General features: G+C 45.0%; 1 protein-coding gene across 1 annotated transcript in view; it reads right to left on the minus strand.

Annotated features, from left to right (window-relative positions):
- Positions 1-1,094: 1,094 nt before the first annotated feature.
- kcng4a (potassium voltage-gated channel, subfamily G, member 4a) overlaps positions 1,095-22,168 on the minus strand; it is a 41,217-nt gene continuing 20,143 nt past the window's right edge. The window contains exons 3-5 of the mRNA XM_035643398.2: positions 20,350-20,861; positions 19,602-20,243; positions 1,095-2,825 (exon numbers count right to left, since the gene is read on the minus strand). Of these exons, the coding sequence (XP_035499291.1) occupies positions 1,947-2,825; positions 19,602-20,243; positions 20,350-20,457 (1,629 nt within the window). The 5' untranslated portion in view covers positions 20,458-20,861 and the 3' untranslated portion in view covers positions 1,095-1,946. The remainder of the gene's footprint in view (positions 2,826-19,601; positions 20,244-20,349; positions 20,862-22,168) is intronic.

The raw sequence follows: 22,168 nt of genomic DNA on the forward strand, positions 1-22,168 counted from the left end.
ATAGTCATCAAAATACGTAGTCCATTTCATTCCTTGCTCTGGCTTCAAATTTGGTGTTCAGGCTTGAGAGTGGTATCTGTCTTCTCTACAAGACATTAAGCAAAATGTCAAACTATTAATAAAAACAAAAGTAATAAAAACACCTTGGAAGATGTTATCCTTTGTGCCATTTCAATGAATGAGGAATAAGTGGTGCTTTGGCTGGAGATGCATCAATAAACCTTCCAACCATCACAACCGCCTAAGGCATTTTTTAATTTTTTTACCATGTGCATCTTTATTGCTCATATAAAGATGGGTTAACGACGTAACTGTTTTTAGATTTAGGATTCATGTGATCACTCCTGTGAAATATTATGCATACAGTGGTTGCTTATGATATCATTGTATCTTAAAATACTGAGTATACAGATTGATAATAGCCTTAGTCTGGGTAATCCATTAAAAATCATAATGTAAAGTTGGATTGCCTCCTTCAGATTGACTGATACAGTTTAAACATCAGAGGTTTCTAATTACAATCACTGGGTCTTCTGCCGAGGGGGGGGCAGTAAAAGCAAATTTAAAGCAACTAGATGAAGTCGAGTTCCAGGCAGTAACCCGTTTTGTCTGAGGGCTTTTAATTCCAACTTTAATCTAGATTAAATCAACATCTGGCACGTCCCTGCATGTGTTCTTGGTCCACTCTTCTGAGAAAAAAAGGAGGATGACCCCACCCGTTTTGGAGGCCACCCCGGGATTTGACAGCGGATGAGAGGATTGATTTGTCCCAGACCTGAGGATGTAATGTTGAAAAGAGATTATAGTTGCACAAGCGTTAGGGAGGTCCCTGTCTACGGACCAAAGATTTGTAGAGATGTGGCACCCGTCCAGAGTAGTGTCTTGTACACATGAAAACAAGGAGGTGATGTAAGAAGGGGATTTTCACAGAATTGTTGTACACATAATACTTATCTGCGTGCGTCTGGCTAACACAGCTGTTTTTGTTTCTTCTTCTCTCAGAAATGTTTAGTGGCAGGACTCTGATTGAGCATCCCGCCAAGGAGATTAGACTGTCGTACGCAGAACAAACCAAAGAGCTACAGCCAAGAAAATGGATTTCTCTCATATTACCAGGAGAGCTTTTATTTGAAGCATTGCAAAGTACATTTCATGGTTGTCAGCGCTCATTCTCTCTCACTCACATACCCTGAAATACTCTGTCTCTCCATCCTTTCATTTCCTCATCAGATGATTAAAGAGCAGTTTTGGACCATGTCTTCTGCAGTATCCTCACTCAGTTTACCTGGAGTTCACAGTAGAGAATGGAGAACTGTCACCTCTTTAAGTCCAAGCATACAAGCATAGATGAGAGAGGGATGGATATACATATTAGAAGAGCCAAAACTATCCATTTGTTTATATTTCTTCTCAGAACATGGCTTCAAGCTTCTCAAAAAATGAACTTAAGAGAGGAGCACTTCTTTGAATTCATGGCAGAAAAGTAGAATATAAAGTACAAGACATTTTCAGGTCATACTCTAGGCAACATATTAAAAAGTAATATGAATAAAACTATAGGTTGCAGTTGGGCTTATAAGTATTTTCACAGTGGAAGGAAAAGCAACTTTGGACTGACTATTGCATGTTTATGGAAGCAACCAGTTAATAATATTGCTGCGGAGGCTTTCTGGTCAGACAGACTGGACCGTCCATTTTTTAAAGGGTTTTATGTCTTTCGGGTTCTCTGCAGTCAGCAGTGTGCACACTTGCACTCCCATTAGACTGAAGAACAAAGGAAGTGCTGTACGTTTAATCTCCTTTCATCCAACGCAACGCAGATGCATCCCGACCACGTGGGGAATGAGGCATTTGGAGCAATTGTCATTTGCAGTACACACGATAGAGATTAAGGGACTTGTATGTTCTTGGAAGTTTTGGATTTAATCAATCAGTGCATGTGCTGTTCAGAAAGCAGCTGCTGGAAGGCTGTGGTTATTATTTCCTGCAGCGTCACCACCCTTCCCTAGCAGAGACTCCAGTGAGTGCACAGTATGCTTGTCTAGATGTAATCCCAGTCCAGGTGGAGGCGAGTCCCCAACCCCTCCTTCCCCTCCTACCTCCTGCAGCTCCCCAGTGGCAGCAGCAGCTGCGGCGGCAGCGGCAGCACACTCTTCTTTGAACAATCGGTCGTTCTCCATCTTGAGCTCTTGGTAGGAGCGAGAGAACATATGGAAGATGGAGGTAGCAGGGAAGGCCATAATGAGGATCCCACTGAGGATGCTGCTCATCGCTACAACCTGTCCGGGAATGGACCGTGGCACCATGTCGCCGTAGCCTACCGTTGTCATGGAGATAATGGCCCACCAGTACGATGCAGGGATGCTGCTGAAGTCATGGGCACCCGTGAGCTCACTCTCCGCCAAGTGGACCAGTGGGGAAAAGAGGGTGACGGCCACGCAGAGGAAAAGCAGAAGGAGGCCAAACTCCCGGGTGCTGCGCCTCACTGTCAGCCCAAGCGTCTGCAGGCCGAGAGAGTGGCGAGCCAACCGCATCACATAGAGAATCCTCAGTGCACGCAGGATCCTCAACACCAAGCTCAGCTTGTCCAAGTAGCCCTTACCTCCTCCTGGCCTCTCGTGATCCAGGGATGGGTCCTCCTCTGTTACCACCAGGGACACATAGTAGGGAAGGATGGCCATAGCGTCAATGATGTTGAGTGGCCCACGGAGGAATCCCAGCTTGCTGGGGGCCTGAATGAACCGTAGCATGAACTCCAGGGAAAACCAGGCCACACATACCGTCTCTATGATGAACATGTTGTAGCACTTGGAGGAACACTCACCCTGAGGTAGAGAGGAAAGACAAGGGCGGGGGTTGCAAGAGTGGAGAGACAGAGAAATTGAGGACGAGCAGGAGTTTGACAGGAGACAAGATGGATGGGGAGGAAGGCATGGGGAGATGGGGAGAAGACAAAAATCCTGAGGTCAGATTATCACCCTCGATAATCATTAATAAATCATGAGCTACAGTCGCTCGGTATGCTAAAGCTACTGCAGCAGCACTGATAGATAATACAGTGACACGATCAATCAATTATTTCATTAGAGCAAGTTCCAGAGATTAATATGACACTCGTGGGTGCAGTGACAGAAAGCAATCATGCCTGGGTGCCCTCCAACTACAGTTTCAAGGAAGAGCAAGGCAATAATGAGATAACACATAGGAGCAGAAAACCCTGCAGTTAACTGACCCATTTCTTCAAAGCTTTGTCCCATGCCATCATAAAGCTCCATCTCTCTCAAATTCTAATTTTTCAACAAAGTGTCATTCTTCCAAATCCCATGACCAAAAAGATGTGAATATAAGCACTTATCTGATATGAGAGATAAGGTAAAAAAATACATTTCTATGTATTTTGTTTCATTCGATACGTAGAACTTAGAAGTTATTGATGCATTAAAAGCATTTTTTATATTTAGTGTTTACCTAAATCAATAGGTCTTGAGGCATAAACAAATCAATTTTTACAAGGTCCATATCTGAAGGGAAAAGTGTTTCCAGCTGTTCAAAGTAACCAGACAAAGGGAAGAGCCCCAGGGTTCATCATAATCCGCCCACTGTCATGACATGAATTTTGTATTATTTCCTGTTTCATTTTGTTGTTCTGTTTTATTAGTTAGTGTCTCCAGGTTGTTTTGCTTTGTGTGTTTTTTGTGATTGCCTGTCCCACCCAAATTACTTTCACTTGTTCCCAGCTACACTTGCCTGCCTCCAGTATTTGGTGTCTGTGTTGTCAATAAGGCAGCATTGGAGGTGCACTGGATATAACCATCACCTCATATCAAGAGGGTTCTTGATTCTTGGTTCAAATCCCGGTTTGAACCAATCAGCCCAGTCAGTTCACTTCCATAGGGGTTCGATGCTATGTTCAATTTGCACATCTATGCTGTTGCCAGTCAATTGATCTGTACAGTTTGAACATAAAAGTCACAGGTTGTGGCCAAACATAAATGCTGTTTAAAATGTACAATGTGAGTTAATAAAACATACAGGATTAATAAAAAAAAACCAACAACAACAGTGTCCAGTTTTAACCTACAATATACTTTTGTGTTTGGTGGTGGCCAACTCGTTGTTCTGCTTCAGGAATACTCAAGCTCAACAAGTTGTCCGAATTAAAAGACAAAGTATGTTGCCGCCGTACTGCCCCCAGAACAACACATGAAAGCTTCTTATAATCGGACTCACTAATCTACCGATCGCTGGCATCTTGTGTCAGTGTCTTGCGAAACCACGACAAATCCCTTTTTCAGAAACTAAACTACATATTCTCATCTAACCTTTCCTACAGTTGAAGCTTGGTTAGGCTTACGCAGGGAAACAACTTGCTCAGGGAACTATTAACCATTTGTGTTTAAAAGTAGGACATCAGTAGGGTCAGGGGAGTTTCACCGCCACCGATGAAATAAGAAATACTTGGCAAGGGTTAGTGAACAATCAACAGTCATGGTTAAAATAATTAAACCTAGTGTTGGCGCAGAACATTGATACAAAGTCAATACATCCACTCCAACCACTTTTTGTTCTGTGGACATTTTGGCTTTACACAATCACTGTACTTCCTCCTGGAAAAAAAAGAAGCCATAAGAGCCACTAGGAGTGTTTGTCACTTGAAGGTACACATATGTCATTATTGGTCATTTTGCTGCAGCAACTGATGCTGCCATTTTTCTTGGGAGGACATCCTCCTCAGACTACACCCTGCTGTCCACCTCTGCATCTTCTGGCTGCAGCCATTGACAAAGATGCTGGTAAGTGATGAACAGACTCAAGACCTAGTGTGACAGAAGACAATGCAGTACATCTGTATTAATGTCCAGTATGCAGAACAAGAATCGTATGGCTTTTTCTTTCTGTGATTTGCATGTCTCTAGCTTTTAGAAGTAAAACAGCAACAGAACATTATAATGCTGCATATGAAACCATGGGTCCCTATATTAAGGTGGACATTATTTGCCCTCCCTCAGCCTCTTCTATCATTAGCTTCTCTGCATTTTTCGCCACTTTCTTCATTGTGCACGCTCCACATTTATCTCTCTGTTCACGCCCTGTCTCATCTATTTTTCCTTTCCTCTCATCCTTCTTTTCTCTCTCTCTGTCACCCTCTCCTTTCTCCTCCTGCCTCCGTCTCCACCTTCTCATCACTCATTCCGTTTCCTCCTCCATCACCCTCTCCCGACTCCCTCCCTCTCATCCTTCATGCTGTGTTTGCCCCTCACATCGCTCTCTTTCTGTTTAAAATCCTTGGTTCCTCTGAGAAAAAAACACAACCTTTACTGTTTCTCTATGCGTGATGCATCTTTCGCACGTGTCCTGTCCTCTCTGTCGTTCTCAATGATTCTCATCATTCTTTGACTCTTAGCCTTGTACTCCAGTCCTACAGTAATGCGTAGGGATGTGCGATATGAAAATATACATCATGTGTTAATGGAAAACCACACATCTTTTTTCTTCAATATGTCGCAGAATCATTTTTTATCTTTGGATGACGCTTCCAATTCTGCCACACAGCACGGACGCAAGCAGTGAATTTGCATGAAGGCATCACAAACAAACATGAAGGAGGGTGAAGGTGACACAGAGCAAGGCAATTCCAAACTCAGACCACCCAAGATAAAAAGGAGGATCTCATACATAAAAGACAAAACAGTACCTTTTTATGCCACAAATCAGTCATCAAAACAGACCTGATTTTCCCCAAGATTTCCCTCCATTTAACTATAGCTCCGTTAATTTTAGTTTGACATTTTAATGTCTGGCACGCCATTGGGCTGCCACTCGTTACCTACACCTACTAAACATAGTGAAATGTTAAGTGTGGCTACATTTTTGACAGAAAATATTTTGAGAGCCCTTTTATGGCTTTAAGCAGTAAAAAAAGAAAGAAAAGCTTTTAGCTAATATAAAAGATTGATTACGGGGAAAGAGTGTGTTTTCCATCCTAACTCTGCTTTGAATCTAATTCTTAAAACTGTCAAATACATAAGGGACTGCAACACGCTTTGTGAACGGGCACTAATTCAAACTTAATTAAAACTTCTGATGTTGATTACCGCAAACACATTCAAACATCAACCATTGTAAATAGCTCTAAGGCCCTTGCACATTACGTCTTTGCAAATAATATTTGAAACGTGTTGAGTCGTGCTGCTGACCACCTGACGTATGAATGTCAGGCAAAAACTTACTCTCCTTCTAAGTTTTTGTTTGTCTTTTTGTTTTGCTTTGGTCACCATCACCTCCTGTTTCTATATCTGATAGTTAAAAACAGGAGTTTGCAGGCAAGAGAACCAAGACAATGAGCCAAAAAAGGCACAAAAAGGTGACATCAAAAAATCATAGATTAGTGCAGCTTTAAAAATTGATGGGTGCGGCTTTAAAACTTTATTTACTGAGAACAAATACACATACATGTTTGTGCACATAAAAGTGTGTTTCTGTGGAGCCCGCTAGTCCACAAGCTCTGTAAAAAAGACCACCTTGTCGTTTCTTGTCAGCTGGCTAAACCCTACAGCCTGGCTCTGAACGACTGGTTCAGATTTATCTCCCACTGTGATGTCACAGTTGGACTCTTTTGGGTGGTGACCCCGCCTGTAATCTGAGGATCTCAACTTTTCCGGTGAAGGGGCGTGACATGTCCTACACATTTTGATATCGGTTGACCAATCACATACAGACTGGGCCAACCGGCCAATCAGAGCAGACTGGGGTCTATCAGGGGGCGGGGCTAAAAGAAATCCAGGCGTTTTAGACAGAGGATGAAAAGGAGCTGCAGGAATGGGCAGTGTGAGAACACTGATGCCTTTTCTGAACATTGGGGCATGTAAACCTTTTTGGCGGTGTTAACCCAACTTAAAAGTATGAACCTGAATATGAGCATAATATGTCACCTTTAATAAAAGTACGAATATCCATGTTGTTGTACGGATCACAATTGTTAAGGCATACTGTATACATTCAAACAATTACACTAAGGTCCACAGCAGCAGAGCAGCAACTGTTAGTGCAGCAGGCCACACAGTTAAAAAGTGGACCCACAATAGCTTAATCCAAATAATCCATGATTTCTCCAGAGGTCTGATGGGAGGGGGGGGATATTTGTTTCTCGAGCTGCGGTCACACAGTATATAAAGGCGAGAAGACACATTCAAATAGTTTAATCCTTCCCTCTTTGAGAATCACTAGGTCAGTCTTTTAACTTAATGTTAACCTTCACACCTCTCCTCCTCCTTAACCTCGCCTGCATTCCTCATGTTCGCTCTGTCTGGTGTCCAGTCCTGCTGAGAATCTCCCCACATTTCACATGATATGTCTCTCATGTGTGCACTCTGTACCTTTCATTTATCCCTCTTCACTGCTCACTCTCTACCTCTCTCTCTCGTGCTGACATTAGGCCCATCAGGGCTTTGCAACACCGCTCTCAACCTCTGCGTGAAAGGCCATTTGTCACAGCTAGGAGCTTTCTACTTCTGGCTCCCTCACCCACACACACACATACACACACACACACACACACTAAATGCCCACCATCTCACTGACCTTATCTCCTCTGTACGACTCTCTCTGGAACTATTGTCAGTGACAGCTCATTTCAGCACAGGCACGGTTCACCCCGGCAGCTGTCTCACATAGGGGATTGACATTATCGTCCACATTAACACATCTCAATGTCAAATTAAGACAAAGGCTGCAGCAAGGGTGCAATGTCATTGTACGAGGCCCCTTAGGGGGCATTGACACCACGTGGGAGACCGCCGTCATTATCAAATTATCATTTTCTTTTGTTTTGTTTATTCAAATGTTGCGTCTTAATTTGAAATTCTAGGACTTCAGGCGCTACAGAAACCACAAGCCGAGACAGTTAAACAGACTGTGTAGAAATATAGAAAGTATTGACAGTGATGGACACATCGCAACAAAAGGGAGAAATTTCTCATCTGTGTCCAATTTTTAAAAGTTAGCATATCCTGCTGAAATGGTTTTAAGTGTTTTCAACTCTTTTCCCACACACAGAAAACTTAGCAGTACGGAGGTAGTTGGTGTCACTTAACACAATTGTCATCAGAATCTGGATAACTGGTCCAGTAGACCTCCTGCATTGGCCGGTTGCAAATAGGAAACATTTTCACTGAGGCAGAATGTTTTGAGTTTTGACATTTTTGCACACTGAACAGTGGGAAATAGTGGACTCGAGGCCGTTTCAGCTGGAAATCAGAATGACTGGATTTTTTTGTGACCTATGACATTTGTGTAGTTTGAGGGAATAGATAGAAAAAGATCAGAAAGCTAAAAAGTGGGACAGATGGTATCCTGACTCAAGAAAAAAAGACAAAATAAAAAAGGCATAGAATACATTGAATGACCCTTATATTGCCAAACTAATATTTGGTTCTACCTCTGCAGTGTCATTGAATGATTATCAGTCTCTCTGAATAACTCTAACGTTTGATGAATAATTGTAATAATATCTAGTGTATTACATTCATGTCTTTGTTTAAATAATGGCAGGGCAGATTGTCAGATAGATGAAATCAGAGCCATGTACTTTGCTTATGACTCCCACACACTCCCGACTGTCTTTCACAGATGGGGCAGTTATATGTAATATTTAATATATTTATAGTCCTGATTCAGCTACATTTGTTTAACTCTCAATTTGGATCGAAGGTATAAGCACATAGTTTGTTTGAAAATCATTATCATTCAAGCGTCGACCACAGCTTGGCTGCATCTTGCCGTTTTGCCAACAACACCAGTTGAGTTTTTCATACATTTCTAGTTGACAGCCTCCCATCTCTGCCGCAGAGGGCAGAGATGGGAGACAGCAGCTAGACGCTTCCACAGCGAGGTCACCCTGTGTACCATGGGTTTGAAGTGTAAATGTGTGTTATTGTTGGACAAGAGAAAGCTTCTATGGCACTGAATTATGAATGGACTTCTTTTTTTTTTTCTACTTGTGGTTCAGATAAAGATCCACAATCCGCCGTCGTCAGCTGGTAAAGACGACGGTATTCGTATGTGCAAATGCCAAACTGTTCCGTGAGCGACGCGACGCGTTGTTGTGTGCCTTTCTAACCAATGCGTGATGATGAACGAGGGCACCGTGTACAACTTGGCAATCATCCTTAGGAGGGCTCCCTGGTGTTTTGTTTTACCTTCACAGAATGTCCTCACCTCTACGGCCTCCTTTATATCTACCCTTTTCCCTTCGTCCAATCAGAGAAATAGAAGCCACCCCGTGATGATTCAGACGTTTGGAGATTGGGGAACAAAAGAAAAGATCCAGCCCCATCAGTCAACTTTACCTTGCAAGCAGACCATGAACATACACTGCACCGCTGAACACTGAACACTGTTTGTCTAGGCTGCCGTGCCGACCTTGCGCTGACTTTTAAAGCTTCTCAAGACGAATTGGGGACAGAGGGGATGCGGGACGGTGAAGGCGAGAGAGAGACGGGAGGACATGGAACAGGACTTAGGGGGTGTGTGGTTGAACGCCACGCCACTGGCGTTACAATGAAATCCTGCACATACAAGCACCGTGTTCACCAGTCATGCGTTATTAAAGGGCGTGTATAATGTGACACCGCCATCCGTCATTAGAATTAGACTGCTCTCCTGAAACCTGATATCAAGCACACACAGTTAGACAGGTCGGCGAGTTTGTAGTCGCGTTTGCACCTCTTCATTTCAAGGAATCGATATCTATTATGATGAATGAGCTACAAACAGCCACTCAAGTCTCTGGAGACGCACACTGTCCAGTGACTCTGGCGGCACTCCGTGCGCTGGGCACCACAACTTGGACGTGAGCGCGAACGCAGAGCAGGGCAGTTTTGTCTCCATATGAGAGGCCGCCAAGCGGCCCGTCGCCAACAAAGACCAACAGCTTGTTCGCGCGCAAAAAAACACCCTTGATGGAGAAGAATGGACGAGGGTGACGGTGGGGGGAGAACAGGCGGACAGAAGAGAGGAGAGGAAGAATAAATGAAAAGAGAGTAGCTGGGTAAGCGGTGTGGAAGGGAGGGAGGACAAAAGGGATTACAAGATCAGCTGATGGGGAAAAGATGAGGTGACATCTGAAGCACGGGGGATTCCTTCACACCCAATGAGTCTCTATTCTCCATCTGCCAGGATGCTGCACGCACACGCACGGGCGCGCACACACGCACGGGCGCGCACACACACACACACACAAGCTAGATGCACACACACACACACACACACACACACACACACACACACACAGATACACACACACACACACACAAGCTACACATTCTTACTTTACACACACAAATGCAGCCTGTCTGAAATGTTTTCTCTACAAAATGCTATATAAGCATTTTAGTGTTTACATGTCGGTCTCTCATCAAATATTGTGGTTTAATCATTGCCAGTACTTCATGTAAATTCTGTGAATTTATTATATTTAATTTCTATATTTTTTGGGGGCAATTCGTATATTTTAAATTTATTGTGTAAATATTGTATATATATTTTTAATGTGTGATGTGTGCTATGTGAAACGTGCTGCTGCTACACCAGAATTCCCCAGCTTGGGATGAATAAAGTATTTATCGATCTATCTATCTATCCATCTAAATTTTCTAGGCGTTACAGGTGCATCAGCAGTGGAGTCTGAATAAGTATTTTAAAAAAAGATGGAAGAGAACATGCCTACACATCTGCTGCAGAGTGTGCAGGTTGTTTTTCCCCCCAACCAGCTGTGTGAAGGACTTTGGGTTTGTACCAGCAGCAGTGTGTGAAGGGTGTGTTTGATTCTGGGATCGCTCTGGGGAGAGAATAGGATTCTGATGTGCCGCGGTGACCGGAGAGGGCAAGCCTGCAGGGGTGGACACCTGCTGCCGTCTACATAAACCCAGGCAAAAGAGCTGATGCAATGTTTGTTTTGTGTTTGCATGTGTGTGTGTGTGTGTGTGTGTGTATTTTGTGCGTTGTGTGTTTTTCGTGGCCACAGCTGTTTGAATCCTCAGGCTCTCTCCTGCCTCGACGTTTTCTGGTTTCCCTGCCGGCGTCATCCCTCACCTGTCCAGCAGGTGCCCTCACGTCCCATGTACAGTCCAACCACAGTTTTTTTTATCAATGTTTATCACCAGTTAGTATTTGAGTGCACAATTTACAGTAATTCATAACGAGAGCTGTTTTGCTCTCCTGCCAAGTTAACAACCCACTCATACCTTGTCTATCCATTTATTGCTTTTCTGCATTTTCAGTCCGACGACCTTCAGCCAGCAGCGCTGGGTTGTTGTGTTAATGTTTCATATAGACTAGAAAACCCCTGAGTTTCCGTTATGTCCTTTCTTTCCGCTTTGCAGTCTTAGTCCAATGGTTGTTTTTTTAAAATTAGAGATAGCTTTGTCAGGGGAGGTCACCTTAAAACAACAGCACTATAGTGTATGAAATGTGATCACTGAGGCATAAAATTGAGTTTCAAATATTTGCCACTACTGTGTTCTGGTATTTGAGCCAAATGAGAGAAAATAAATGACAAAACAACTCACCCTCACACTAATTCTTAATTGCTTGCCCGTCTGCGTGTTTAGCGACACAGTATATTGAGCTTGGATTGGATCGAGGCACTCGTTACACATACACAGGGTTATAATCAACATTTCCTAAATTCTCTATGTCAATATTCACCACTTGTTTGTCTGTTGAAATATATTTGTGTTCTATTTCCGGCACACACCGTTAGTTTTGGTCTGGTTCATCTCCTTTAGGGCAGAAATGCAAGTTCAACCCTCTGACATTTAGCAAAGGACCTTAGCTGCAACATTCACACATATCACAAAGAGCCGTATTGCCCTGTAATGCAGAACTGCTGCTTGATATTCATGGCGGTACAGTGTATGTTATTCAATATATCATGTGGGCATAAAATCAGTTATAAAATGATTACAAATGGCGAATGCATATAAAAGATGTACGGCGCGTCTCCACTTTGTCCCACTGTACAAGATTAAAGGCAACATATCCCAGATATGGGCGCTGCCATCATGGCCTGTGAGTCTCGGCTGTCAATCATAATGTTTCATCCCGTTTTGATAGCATGGAATAACTGATTAAATACTTATACTTGAACATTCATCAGTATAAGGAGAACTACCTAAAACGACGAAACCATCTTTGGGAAAAATGTATTTGACGTGTACTCTGAATTTTTTTAGTTTGGTCCATGTCCCATGAACGTGGATGAGGGGGATTATGATTAAAGTGCAGGCGGCCACCAGGGGGCGGTCAAGATGTTTTGGCTCCATTATTGGGGAGCTGTCTTGTCGTACATCTTCATATACACTTCATGGGTCAATTTACATCTTTATTATCTTGAAAACTATGAAAGGCTTCCCTCTTTTGTCCCAGCTTACAGTCCTACAAAACCTCCAGTGTTAAACACATTCACAACTAGCGAGCGCTAGTCCTCTGCAGTGTGCTGTGTTTGACTTTGCTGTTCAATCCTGTCCTGGCATGGACAGGATAAACATCTCATACGCCGCTGTTCTCTTCCATAATCCCACTTGGCAGCCGTGCAGCACATCAGAGGGGCTACAGCTCATAACCAGATAGGCTGTAATAGGATCTGCTCTACACTGATACGGTCAAAGACAGTGCATGGCATAACACGTAGGACATGCTTGTGCATGCTTATTATTGGCGCATGCAAATTCACACACACATGTATTGTTAGTGCTTCAGTCTGGTTATTACCATTTCGGTCAACCATACAAATAGTTACAAATCCTATTGTAGGTTTGAGGGTGTGCAAACGCTGAGGAAGACAGTATCTCTGCTATACTGTAAATGGCAAGTGTACATCAGAGTCATTGAAAACACACACACACACACACAAATACACACACATACACAATGCTATTATTCTTTACCTCCTTCAATTTTCTATTTCACATTTCTCAGTTCTGATAAGACTATCTGCAGCTACATTAACATCATATTCCTCTGACTCGCGAGTATTTTCGTGAGACATTGTAAATATCCCACTGGGGTTACCACCCATCTTCTCTTCTCTGCATGCAATTTGTTTTTATTTGCACTTCTCCTCCCTCTCCCTTTTTCTTTTCCTGTCCAGCTTCCGGCCTGCCTCGACTCTTTATTTACTTTGCCTGACTTACAGTCACTCTGGCCAGCTTCAGTCTCGCCCTACTGCTGAGCCAACAAACTTTACTTTAGACGTGGACATCTATTTATGCTCCCTTCATGTTCATTTAATAGAGGATGAAATTATGAGGAGTGCATGGGGAGATAAAATGAGGCACATGAGGAATACATTCTTAATTTCGGGTCCCTGTTGTTACACAAACACAAATGAGGCTCATGATTGATGATGGTGCTTTGTCTGCACGGCTTGGACGATGTTGCAAGCAGCCTGTGTGCAGAAAGACAGAGTGTACACACACACACACACACACACACACACACACACACACTGAGTCATTTAAAGTCTTACTGGCAGTGGTTTGATGTTCCTGTTACAGTATGCGCCTCAAATCTCAGGTGTGGAAGTTAATTATCTTAAATATGCCGGGAAAGTCTTCGATTGCATTCTGCTCACGCGGGGATGAGAATCAGCATCTCCAAATCTGAGGCCATGGCTCTCTGGTGGAAAACGGTGGATTGCTCGCTCGAGTTTGCCGAGAGTGAAGGGGTTTAACTGCTCTGGGGCTACTAGTGAGGGGGGGACGGAGCGGGAGATGGACGGGTGGGTCGGTGCGGCATCAACAGTAATGCGGGTGTTGTACCGGAATCGTTGTGGTCAAGACAGAAGCTGAGGCGGAAAAGCCTTCAATTTTCAAGTGGATATATTTTCCGACCCTCTACTATGATCATATGGGCTCTGGGTAGTGATCAAAAAGATTTCATTCCCAGAGTACGTCCCAAAATATATCCCATCTGCCCTGGGAATGCCTCAAGATCCCCCAGGAGGAGATGGAAATGGTTGCTGGGGAAAGTCTGGAACAAACTGCTTAGCATGCTGCCACCCGACCTCGGATAAGAAGAAGAAAATGTGTGGATGGATAACGGAGAAGTCATACTTGTCAAGTTCAATTATGTCCATATAAAGTAAAAATGTTGGGACACCACATCACAGCTCTCCCTCGGAGACAGTAACTAAGGAAACTTTCTTTTTTGATTCACATAACGGGATTCTGTTCAGAATCAGGAGACATACACACATGAACAGAAATCCTTCTGAGATCATACTAAGGCAAACGTTTATACGTTTTACAAAATCATGTTACCACATGTATTCCAAAACTTGAGCACAGAACAAATCAGCAACTGGAAAACAACGGAATCTTTTGTTGCACTAAATTGAATCTAGATTTCTGATTTCTGACTGCAGTCCCTTCTTTTTTGCTTTATTTAAAGACCCAGTGTGTAATTTTTGCACTTTTCTGGCGCCATCTGGTGGCAAACCGCAACCAACTAAGCACCCGACAGGGACACTTTGCGGCGGCGCACCGCTGATTCCGTACCATTTTGTGCAACAACCGTATTCAACACGACGTTGCAAACATGGCGGCTTACACGACAACTTTAACCTGTCGGGTGACCCAACATAATGACGTAGTTAGCGAAAAAAAAGTGCCAACTGTTGAAAGCTATAATCCTGAAAGTACAGTTAGCTTACGACTGTGAAAAGTGCTTTGAACAGTCCCACGGATGTGTTGCACTTCCAGGTTGCTTTGCTTTCACCTTCCCCTCCACTTCATCCCAAACCAGCTTCATGGGCTTTTAGTCTAATATGCTGCACGGTCTTCCGTCATGTGAACCCAGCGCATAGTTCCTCTTTCCCTCTGTTTTGGGTCATTACCTTGCTGCAGGATGAGCAAGTCTGTACCATAATTCTGATAGCAATACACAGTCCCTCCTCCTCCTCCTGCCGTACAGTACTGTCCTGGCGATGCATTAGATGGGGGGTCGTGGCACAGTTTGTCCCAATGCTGCCTTTGTACATACGGAGGGTTCGTAAGGAATTAACAGAAGTTGGGGCACTTGTAACTCTCAAGGCTTCGAGGCTATTCACTTAGTTCTTAATCCCTAAATAAAGGCCTCTTTCTATTACATTCACTAAAGACATGCTGCCATTTCATTATACAATCTGGAAAGATTGGTCCGTTGTAACACATACGTGTAATATGTGCATGCTCTTGTGCTCTGCTACTGTGTCCCCTCTTTCTCATGTGCAAAGGACTTTGTCCCAGATGCTCTTTATAGTTTGAACGGCTCCTCTGGGAGGAAATATATAGATGGGGAGAAAAGGAGAGCAAGGAGGTTCCATGGCTGGTTTAGTGTTTACATCCTCCTCTCATTCTGTTTTTATCTTCCCAGTCCTTCACCTCGACCCGACTCCTCCCATTTCCTTCTAATACCTATATAGGCACCTTATCTTCCCCTCAGACGTCACCACGACACATTACCTCCGACTTTCTTTCTGTTTTTGTCTCCTCAGAGGATGAGAAATCACACACCCTTAAAAAAAAAAAAGATCACTTGCACAGACAGGTTCGGCAGTTCAATAATATTATTGACAAGTCTCTGCTTGAGAACAAGCGGATAGTCAATCAGAAAACGTGTTCAAACTCACAATGTAAAGCTTAAGTCAAGCGGTTTCTCTCTCTCTCTCTTTCTTTCAGTCACTCTCTGTGGCCCTCTCTCTCTCCCAACAGATACTCCCTGGGCAGCAATCACTGGGTGATTGATGCCCAGGGACGTAATCATTGAACAGAAAATCCCACTCCAATTTATGGCATTAGGGACATCAAACGGTCACCTTAAATTACTCCACCAGGCACAGAATATGCCTGAATTAGGAAAGAAGGAGAGGGGAAATGATGAGGCCGGCGTCTGAAGATACATCGTCCACCGGTGACAATATTAAAAGACGTGAATCGGAGTGACACATGTGCAAGGACATTCTGTATCTTTGGTGGATATTTGGCATATGAACCGGAACACAATGTAAACTCTGGCAGGTTATCAATGTGAGCACTGTGCAGAGACCTGGTGTTTTCCAGAGAGAGTTAAAAAAATTGCACATGTCCTGTTCTTTCCAAGCTAAACGCTGCTGTTGTCCTTCCAGGGATTTGACTCTGAGGGAGATGATTGGCGTCACTGCTGGGCTACAGTGGCCACAGTAGAAGTGTATCTCGCACATTAATGAATACTACCCCAGCTAGTTTCCTGGAATAACATGGAAACTGGAATTGTCATGTCTCCCATTATGATGTGGATTAAAAAAGGTAAAGAACGTCGTCTGTGCATTCAAGCATCCGCCGCAGAACAATCCCATTGAGGGCCACGAGCAGGAAAAGGAATAGTTTAGCCAAGGGCACCATTGACATTGCAAAAGAAAGGTCATTGGTCAAGGTCAATGGTCATTGGTCAAGGTCAATGGTCCTTGCAGCAAAGAGTTGCACACATATATTTCAACGCTGGTGCTTTTGATTCCTGGCCCTTATGCTTCACTGATTTGTTAAAATAGATATATTTAAACAAATATATAGTTTTAGGGAAAACTTACGCCTCGCTTCCCTAACCAATAGCGGAGTTGTTACATGGACAGCAAAGGACTTCTACGACCGAGAGATCCACAGCCCCAGTAAGAGGTGGAGGAATGATGTGGCAGTTATCAGTTCGGTTTGAAACTGAGCCGTAAGATAAAAGGCTGCTCCCAGAAGCAGTTAGCTCGTAGCGATATATACTGTAAAGTACATCCAGATGTTGTTGTAATCTAGACGGGATAAGATGAGGACGAACAGAAACACAATGCTGAGAGAGAGAAAGAGAGAGAGAGAGAGAGAGAGCGAGGGGATCAGGAGGAGAGGAACAATGATCCAGCGTTTCATCAGGTTACAGTCGTCACAATGTTGAGCCCAGCATCGTATTCTGGCAGCAAGGTGCACGCTGCCACACACACTATTGTTGCTGTGTCTCTGCTATAATGGAGGAAAATGTATTCATTACTCACTTCTTATTTAACATGAGTGATGAATGACTACTGATGAGGTCCTTAAGCCTCATTTTCTGACATGATCTCAATGAGACATCAGTTTTGAGCGATGCCATCCCCGACATTGACGTGAGGCGAAAAAAAGCCACAATGTCTCAATTGGATTATTTGGAACTGCGGACAGACAACAGAGTGACGGTTCCTCTCTCACAAATTAATCTTTCAAAAGAGTTATAGCTGATATGACAGCAAGCTGTACACACATCGCCTCAATCCTAGTGTTTATCTCTCTTGCTTTCTTTCTGCCAGAATTACGCTCTCATCCCTTCTTTGTCCCGTCTGTTGCTCTTTGGACCTCCCCTCTATCTGCCCCACTCGTCCTCCACCGTTAACTTTTACTTTGTCTCTCCTTTCACACCCAAGCAGAGGCTGGCAGAGAAACAGAATGAACGATGAGTGGACGAGGGAGTTCCGTCCCCACTGTCTCCAGCACAAAGCAGACCGGAGACAAACAGCGGGGCCCCGTGTAAATTAAAGATGACCGGAGTTCTGCCGCTCCTGTCGGGGGCCAAGCTTCGCCGGACCCAGAGAACTCAGGTCAGTAGCCGAACATGGGAGGAAAAGTGAAACTCAGGAGGAGCTTGCAGTTTTAGAAAAAACCATGACAGCAGCAGATTGGTTTGTTTACATTTGGCGAGATCCTCTTTCCAATAATGGGCATAGATATGCAAAGAAAGGTTTGGACAAATACACACACACACAAAAACAAAAACTCAACACAACTAGGTTTTGGCCTAGTGGTTAGTGCGTCGGTCTCCAAAGCCCGATGTCGCAAGTCCGCGACCCGCCAGAACAGAAAAATCACAACAACAAGGGAGAGAGAAAGAAGCTTTCTCCAAAATCGCCTACTGCCCCTTTAAGACACCCAAAGGGGTTGATGTTGTGTCGACAAGGTGGTAAGACTCTTGACATCTAAACGGATAAATTCATACGCAAGATGCCATTACCACCCAACAGTGTCCTCGCAAGGCGGTGAGATGTCAGGCAGAAACATATCAAGTTTCACAAAACTGCCCTTTTTTTCTGAAGCTCTCTTCTGCCACAAATCAATATGGAGTCATAATGGTCGCTGGTTGTGTACGTGTGTGTGTGTGTGTGTGCAAGGGGAGTTGAGCTGGCTCCGAGGCGTACCCCTCGGGGGAGCTTGATTTTTTTTCCCAGGGAGTTTCAGTCTCAGTCACAGTTACTCTCGTTTACCCGAGAGGATTGCTAGCAGGTAAGCTCAATTTCCTACTTTCATCGGAAATGCAATCATGATATCACATCAGGAAATACGCCGCCTACTTGTAAAATCCTGTGTCGTCTGATTGTATTGCTTTGCTTTATCGATTCCACTGCTTTTTTTCAGTAATTCGCTCGGATTTGTCTCATCATTTGCAGTGGAACGACCGCATCAAGGGCTCCAACAGGTTTACAAGCATCCACCGAAGCCGACCCGGGGACTCTGTCCAATCCTGTGCTCACGCTCCTCCATCTGTGTTCCTATGACTGTCGCTGACTGCTGGACTCATCCTGGCAGGGCTCTCTAAATCCTCCCTTAAGCCTTTCACAACTCATCAAGCCGCCTCCTGCAGCCAGTGCTCTCCTCCATCTCCCCAAATTTCTCCAGTATCACACCCTCGTGCACTCGATCCTTTGGCCACCTGTCAGCAAAAGAAAATCAATACACGGGGTCCCTGCTGCTGATGACTTGTCAAGGAGCCTCCGTTGAAAAAGTGTGTCGAGTGTGTTTTCCTGCAGCAACCAATCTCGCAATTTTTAGGACCTATTTACTGAATACATCCTGATTCTTATCTGAGGTCACCTTGGGAGATGAAAGCCCAACCTTTTTTTTCTGATGCAGGGATTAAAAGAAAAGACTGTATTTTGTGGCGAGCAGTGGATATGCTGCGGTGAAAAAAAATTTAACAGCAACCGAATACGGGAGATGTGTGCAAATTCCAGAAAGAGCCGTATCAATTACAGCGTGTGTGTCTGCCACAGCACGTTTCTTTTCTAGCACGAGTTTTTTTGTGCAAATTGGGGCTACTGTAAGAGTGTCTAGTTATGTGCAGATTTTCTGTGCGTGCATGTGTCTTTTGTGTTAGATACAGCAAAGCCTATTTCATTATGCCCCCAGCGTTTACTGACAAGATCGTGGACAGGCCTCAGTGAGCAGCCCGGGCTTCATTATCCCACGCAGCTATGGGCAGACACAGACGACAGGACATGCACGTCCATCTCACACACGCACAACGGCATCTCACAGGGACATTTAAGACGGTGTGACGACGAGAAGTTTTAACATTTGAGAAGTCTGAAGTCTGACTTTTCGCAATGTGGACATAATGTGCACCCTACGATAAAATGTGGCCTTAGTTTCCCGGAAACAAAATAAGAGAGATGAAGACAATGCATGAATGAGCATCCAGTTTGTCACGTTAAAGTTGGGAGCGGTTTCTGTTTCTTCACGCTCATTTGGGTCTTTGAGCAGGTAGGAAGTGTGTGCACACTCTGGCTCACTCACCCTGTCCTCTTCCTCCCTGAGGTCCGGCATGGTGCTGATGCACAGGCTGACGACGGTCACGGCGACCATGATCACCGACAAGCAGGCGAAGATCTTCCCCGGCAGGCCGGACTGCGGGTTCTCCACCATATCCCTCAGCCAGTTCATCACCTTGCGGTACCTGGTTTCCTCCACCGGCACGCGCTGCATGGCGTTCCGTTGGCGGCACTCCTCCTCGCGCCGCTCCTGCTCGTGCACCTCCTCGATGCGCGTGTACATCTTCCTCTTGCAGCAGCGCTCCATGTACGTCATCTCCACGCCCCAGTAGGTCAGCTCGTCGTGCAGGGAGAGGACGCACATCTCCCGCAGCATCCGCAGTTTCCCCGCGGCCAGGAAGTTGAGGATGACCCTGAAGGCGGACGGCGAGCGGTCGAAGAAGAATTCCCTGCGAGCCTCGTCATAGTCGTCGCACACGCTGGCGATGTCCTCGGGGGACCGGCAGCCCGAGAGTCGGCCGAGTCGGGTGAGGGGGAATTGCTCCAGAGTGCTCCAAGGGAAGGTGTAGCGGTTCCCCCCGACGTTGATCACCGCCAGCAGGCCGTGGTCGATGGACACCAGGTCCTCTGGCCGGCGGATGAACTGCGCCCTCTGGTAGTACACACCCTGGGTAGAGAGAAAGGAAAATGCTTCTGAGATATTTGCAAGAACAATGTGTATCCAGAGTTTTATCACTCATTTGATATCATTTTTGTGACAATTGTATTCCTACCTTGATGGTCTCAGTTTCAGGGATCTCGGTGAAGATGCGGTCAAGACTGCTGTCATCACTGACGGACAGATTGCTGAAGTCATGGTTGGCGTTGCTGATGATGGGCATGGCGGCATCTGGAAAGCACGCTGCTCCGGACTGCGCAGCTCAGAGCGGGTGATGGTGACAGAAACCTAAAGACTCTGCCGTCTCCAATGTCTGACATTAAAACTTTCCCACCCTAAAGTAAACTTTCCTGTCCCGGCTCAGGTCGACAGAAAACAGAAAAATGGCTGTAGTTTTGCTTGCAGTGTCTTTGGTCTCACAGCTCACTCAAAACAAAGGGGATTTCTCTGTCTCACGGACAGCTATGAGCTATGGCTTTAGATTCCAACCAACAGAGTCGAGAAACCTACTGTCACATCGGATTGGGAGTGGGGTTTGAAGTTGCTGTCAGGGGTCCACAAGAGACTCAGCCGGTGCCTCAGGACTCAACATCAGAACGGCGGGTAATCCTGGTCTGAAGCGGGAGTCTAGAAAAAAGGGAAAGCCCGGATAGAGGGTGGGTTAGGATAGATCAGTGGTTCCTAGCTACAGAGGATAAGTCGAGGAGCCAAATGCGATGCGTCCAGGGACCGAGGGGCATCGTCTGTGTCGCCGCGGCAGGATTAGGGAGATCCTACAGACACGCGGAGGCACCGTGCAGCCAGCGAGAGGGCAACAGAGAGATGGAGACAGAACAGAGTGAGGGTAGGACTGAGATTGAGACAGGCGTCACAAGAGTGAGCGTGAAGATAAGAATCGGGTGAGGAAGAGGCAGCGAGAGGACACCTCCGTGAGACTGCAGTGCTGTAGGCTCCGCCCCCCTGGTTCTCACTCCCTTTCACTGAGAAACAAGACGGATCAGCTCCGCCGCTATAAAAGGCCAGTCACTGTCCTCTGCCCGGCACCTGAACTGACAGCGGAGGAATTTACAGCTCAATCCCATTCCACTAACGGCAGCGTGGCCGCACGGTCTCCTTGGCACAGGCGTGAGGAAAGAGCTGTGTATAAGCGACGCCTTTTAATAGTTGTGGTGGATTTCAAACTCCGTCCTGCTGCAATAGCCATTCGTCATTTCCTGACTGTGGTTGACGTACACTTCCATCTATTCTCCTACTGTACATGATGCACGAAGACCAGCGGGGCAAGGAGTGAAAGTTATTTGTCTAATCAATACGCTTGACAGAGGCAGCACTAGTTAGCCATTGCCCTTCTTGCTGTGACATTTAAAAATATGTCCGGTGAAAAAGATTTACCATCATTAGCCTTTTATAAATTATTGCATAATTAGTTTTACTGCAGCTTTACTGCTTTTTACAACTTGCCGATACAACTTAGAATATCTTTGTATTCACATTAAGGTTTTTGTCGATTGTCGAGTTTTCAGAACATCTCAGCCTATTCCAGGTTTTGATCTCTATGTATAATTTCTCACATCAAACTATCGGAACAGATCACTGTGCAATCCGCTCCTAAATCAATCTGTAGACGCAGTAGGTGAGAGCGTGTCCAGTATTGAATTGCGTGGTGGCAAATGATGAAGGAGTGTCGGCCCGGTGTTGAAACAGCTGGCGTTATCCTTTGAGACTCTTCGCTCTGTAGCTCGTTGTGCCCGGCCACTAACAATAAAGCTGACTTACATTTGGCCGTCTGCCCCTGCAGATGTCTCTCCACAGTGACCACCAGCTTATCGAACATGTGACTGGACAGTTTGAAGCATTGGACGGCGCCAACATGCGTCACTAATTTAAATCCTGAGGGATGGGATCCTGTACTGGAGGAACCAATATATCACTTC

This window comes from Scophthalmus maximus, chromosome 7 (assembly GCF_022379125.1).
Source record: "Scophthalmus maximus strain ysfricsl-2021 chromosome 7, ASM2237912v1, whole genome shotgun sequence".
Taxonomy (NCBI): Eukaryota; Metazoa; Chordata; class Actinopteri; order Pleuronectiformes; family Scophthalmidae; genus Scophthalmus; species Scophthalmus maximus.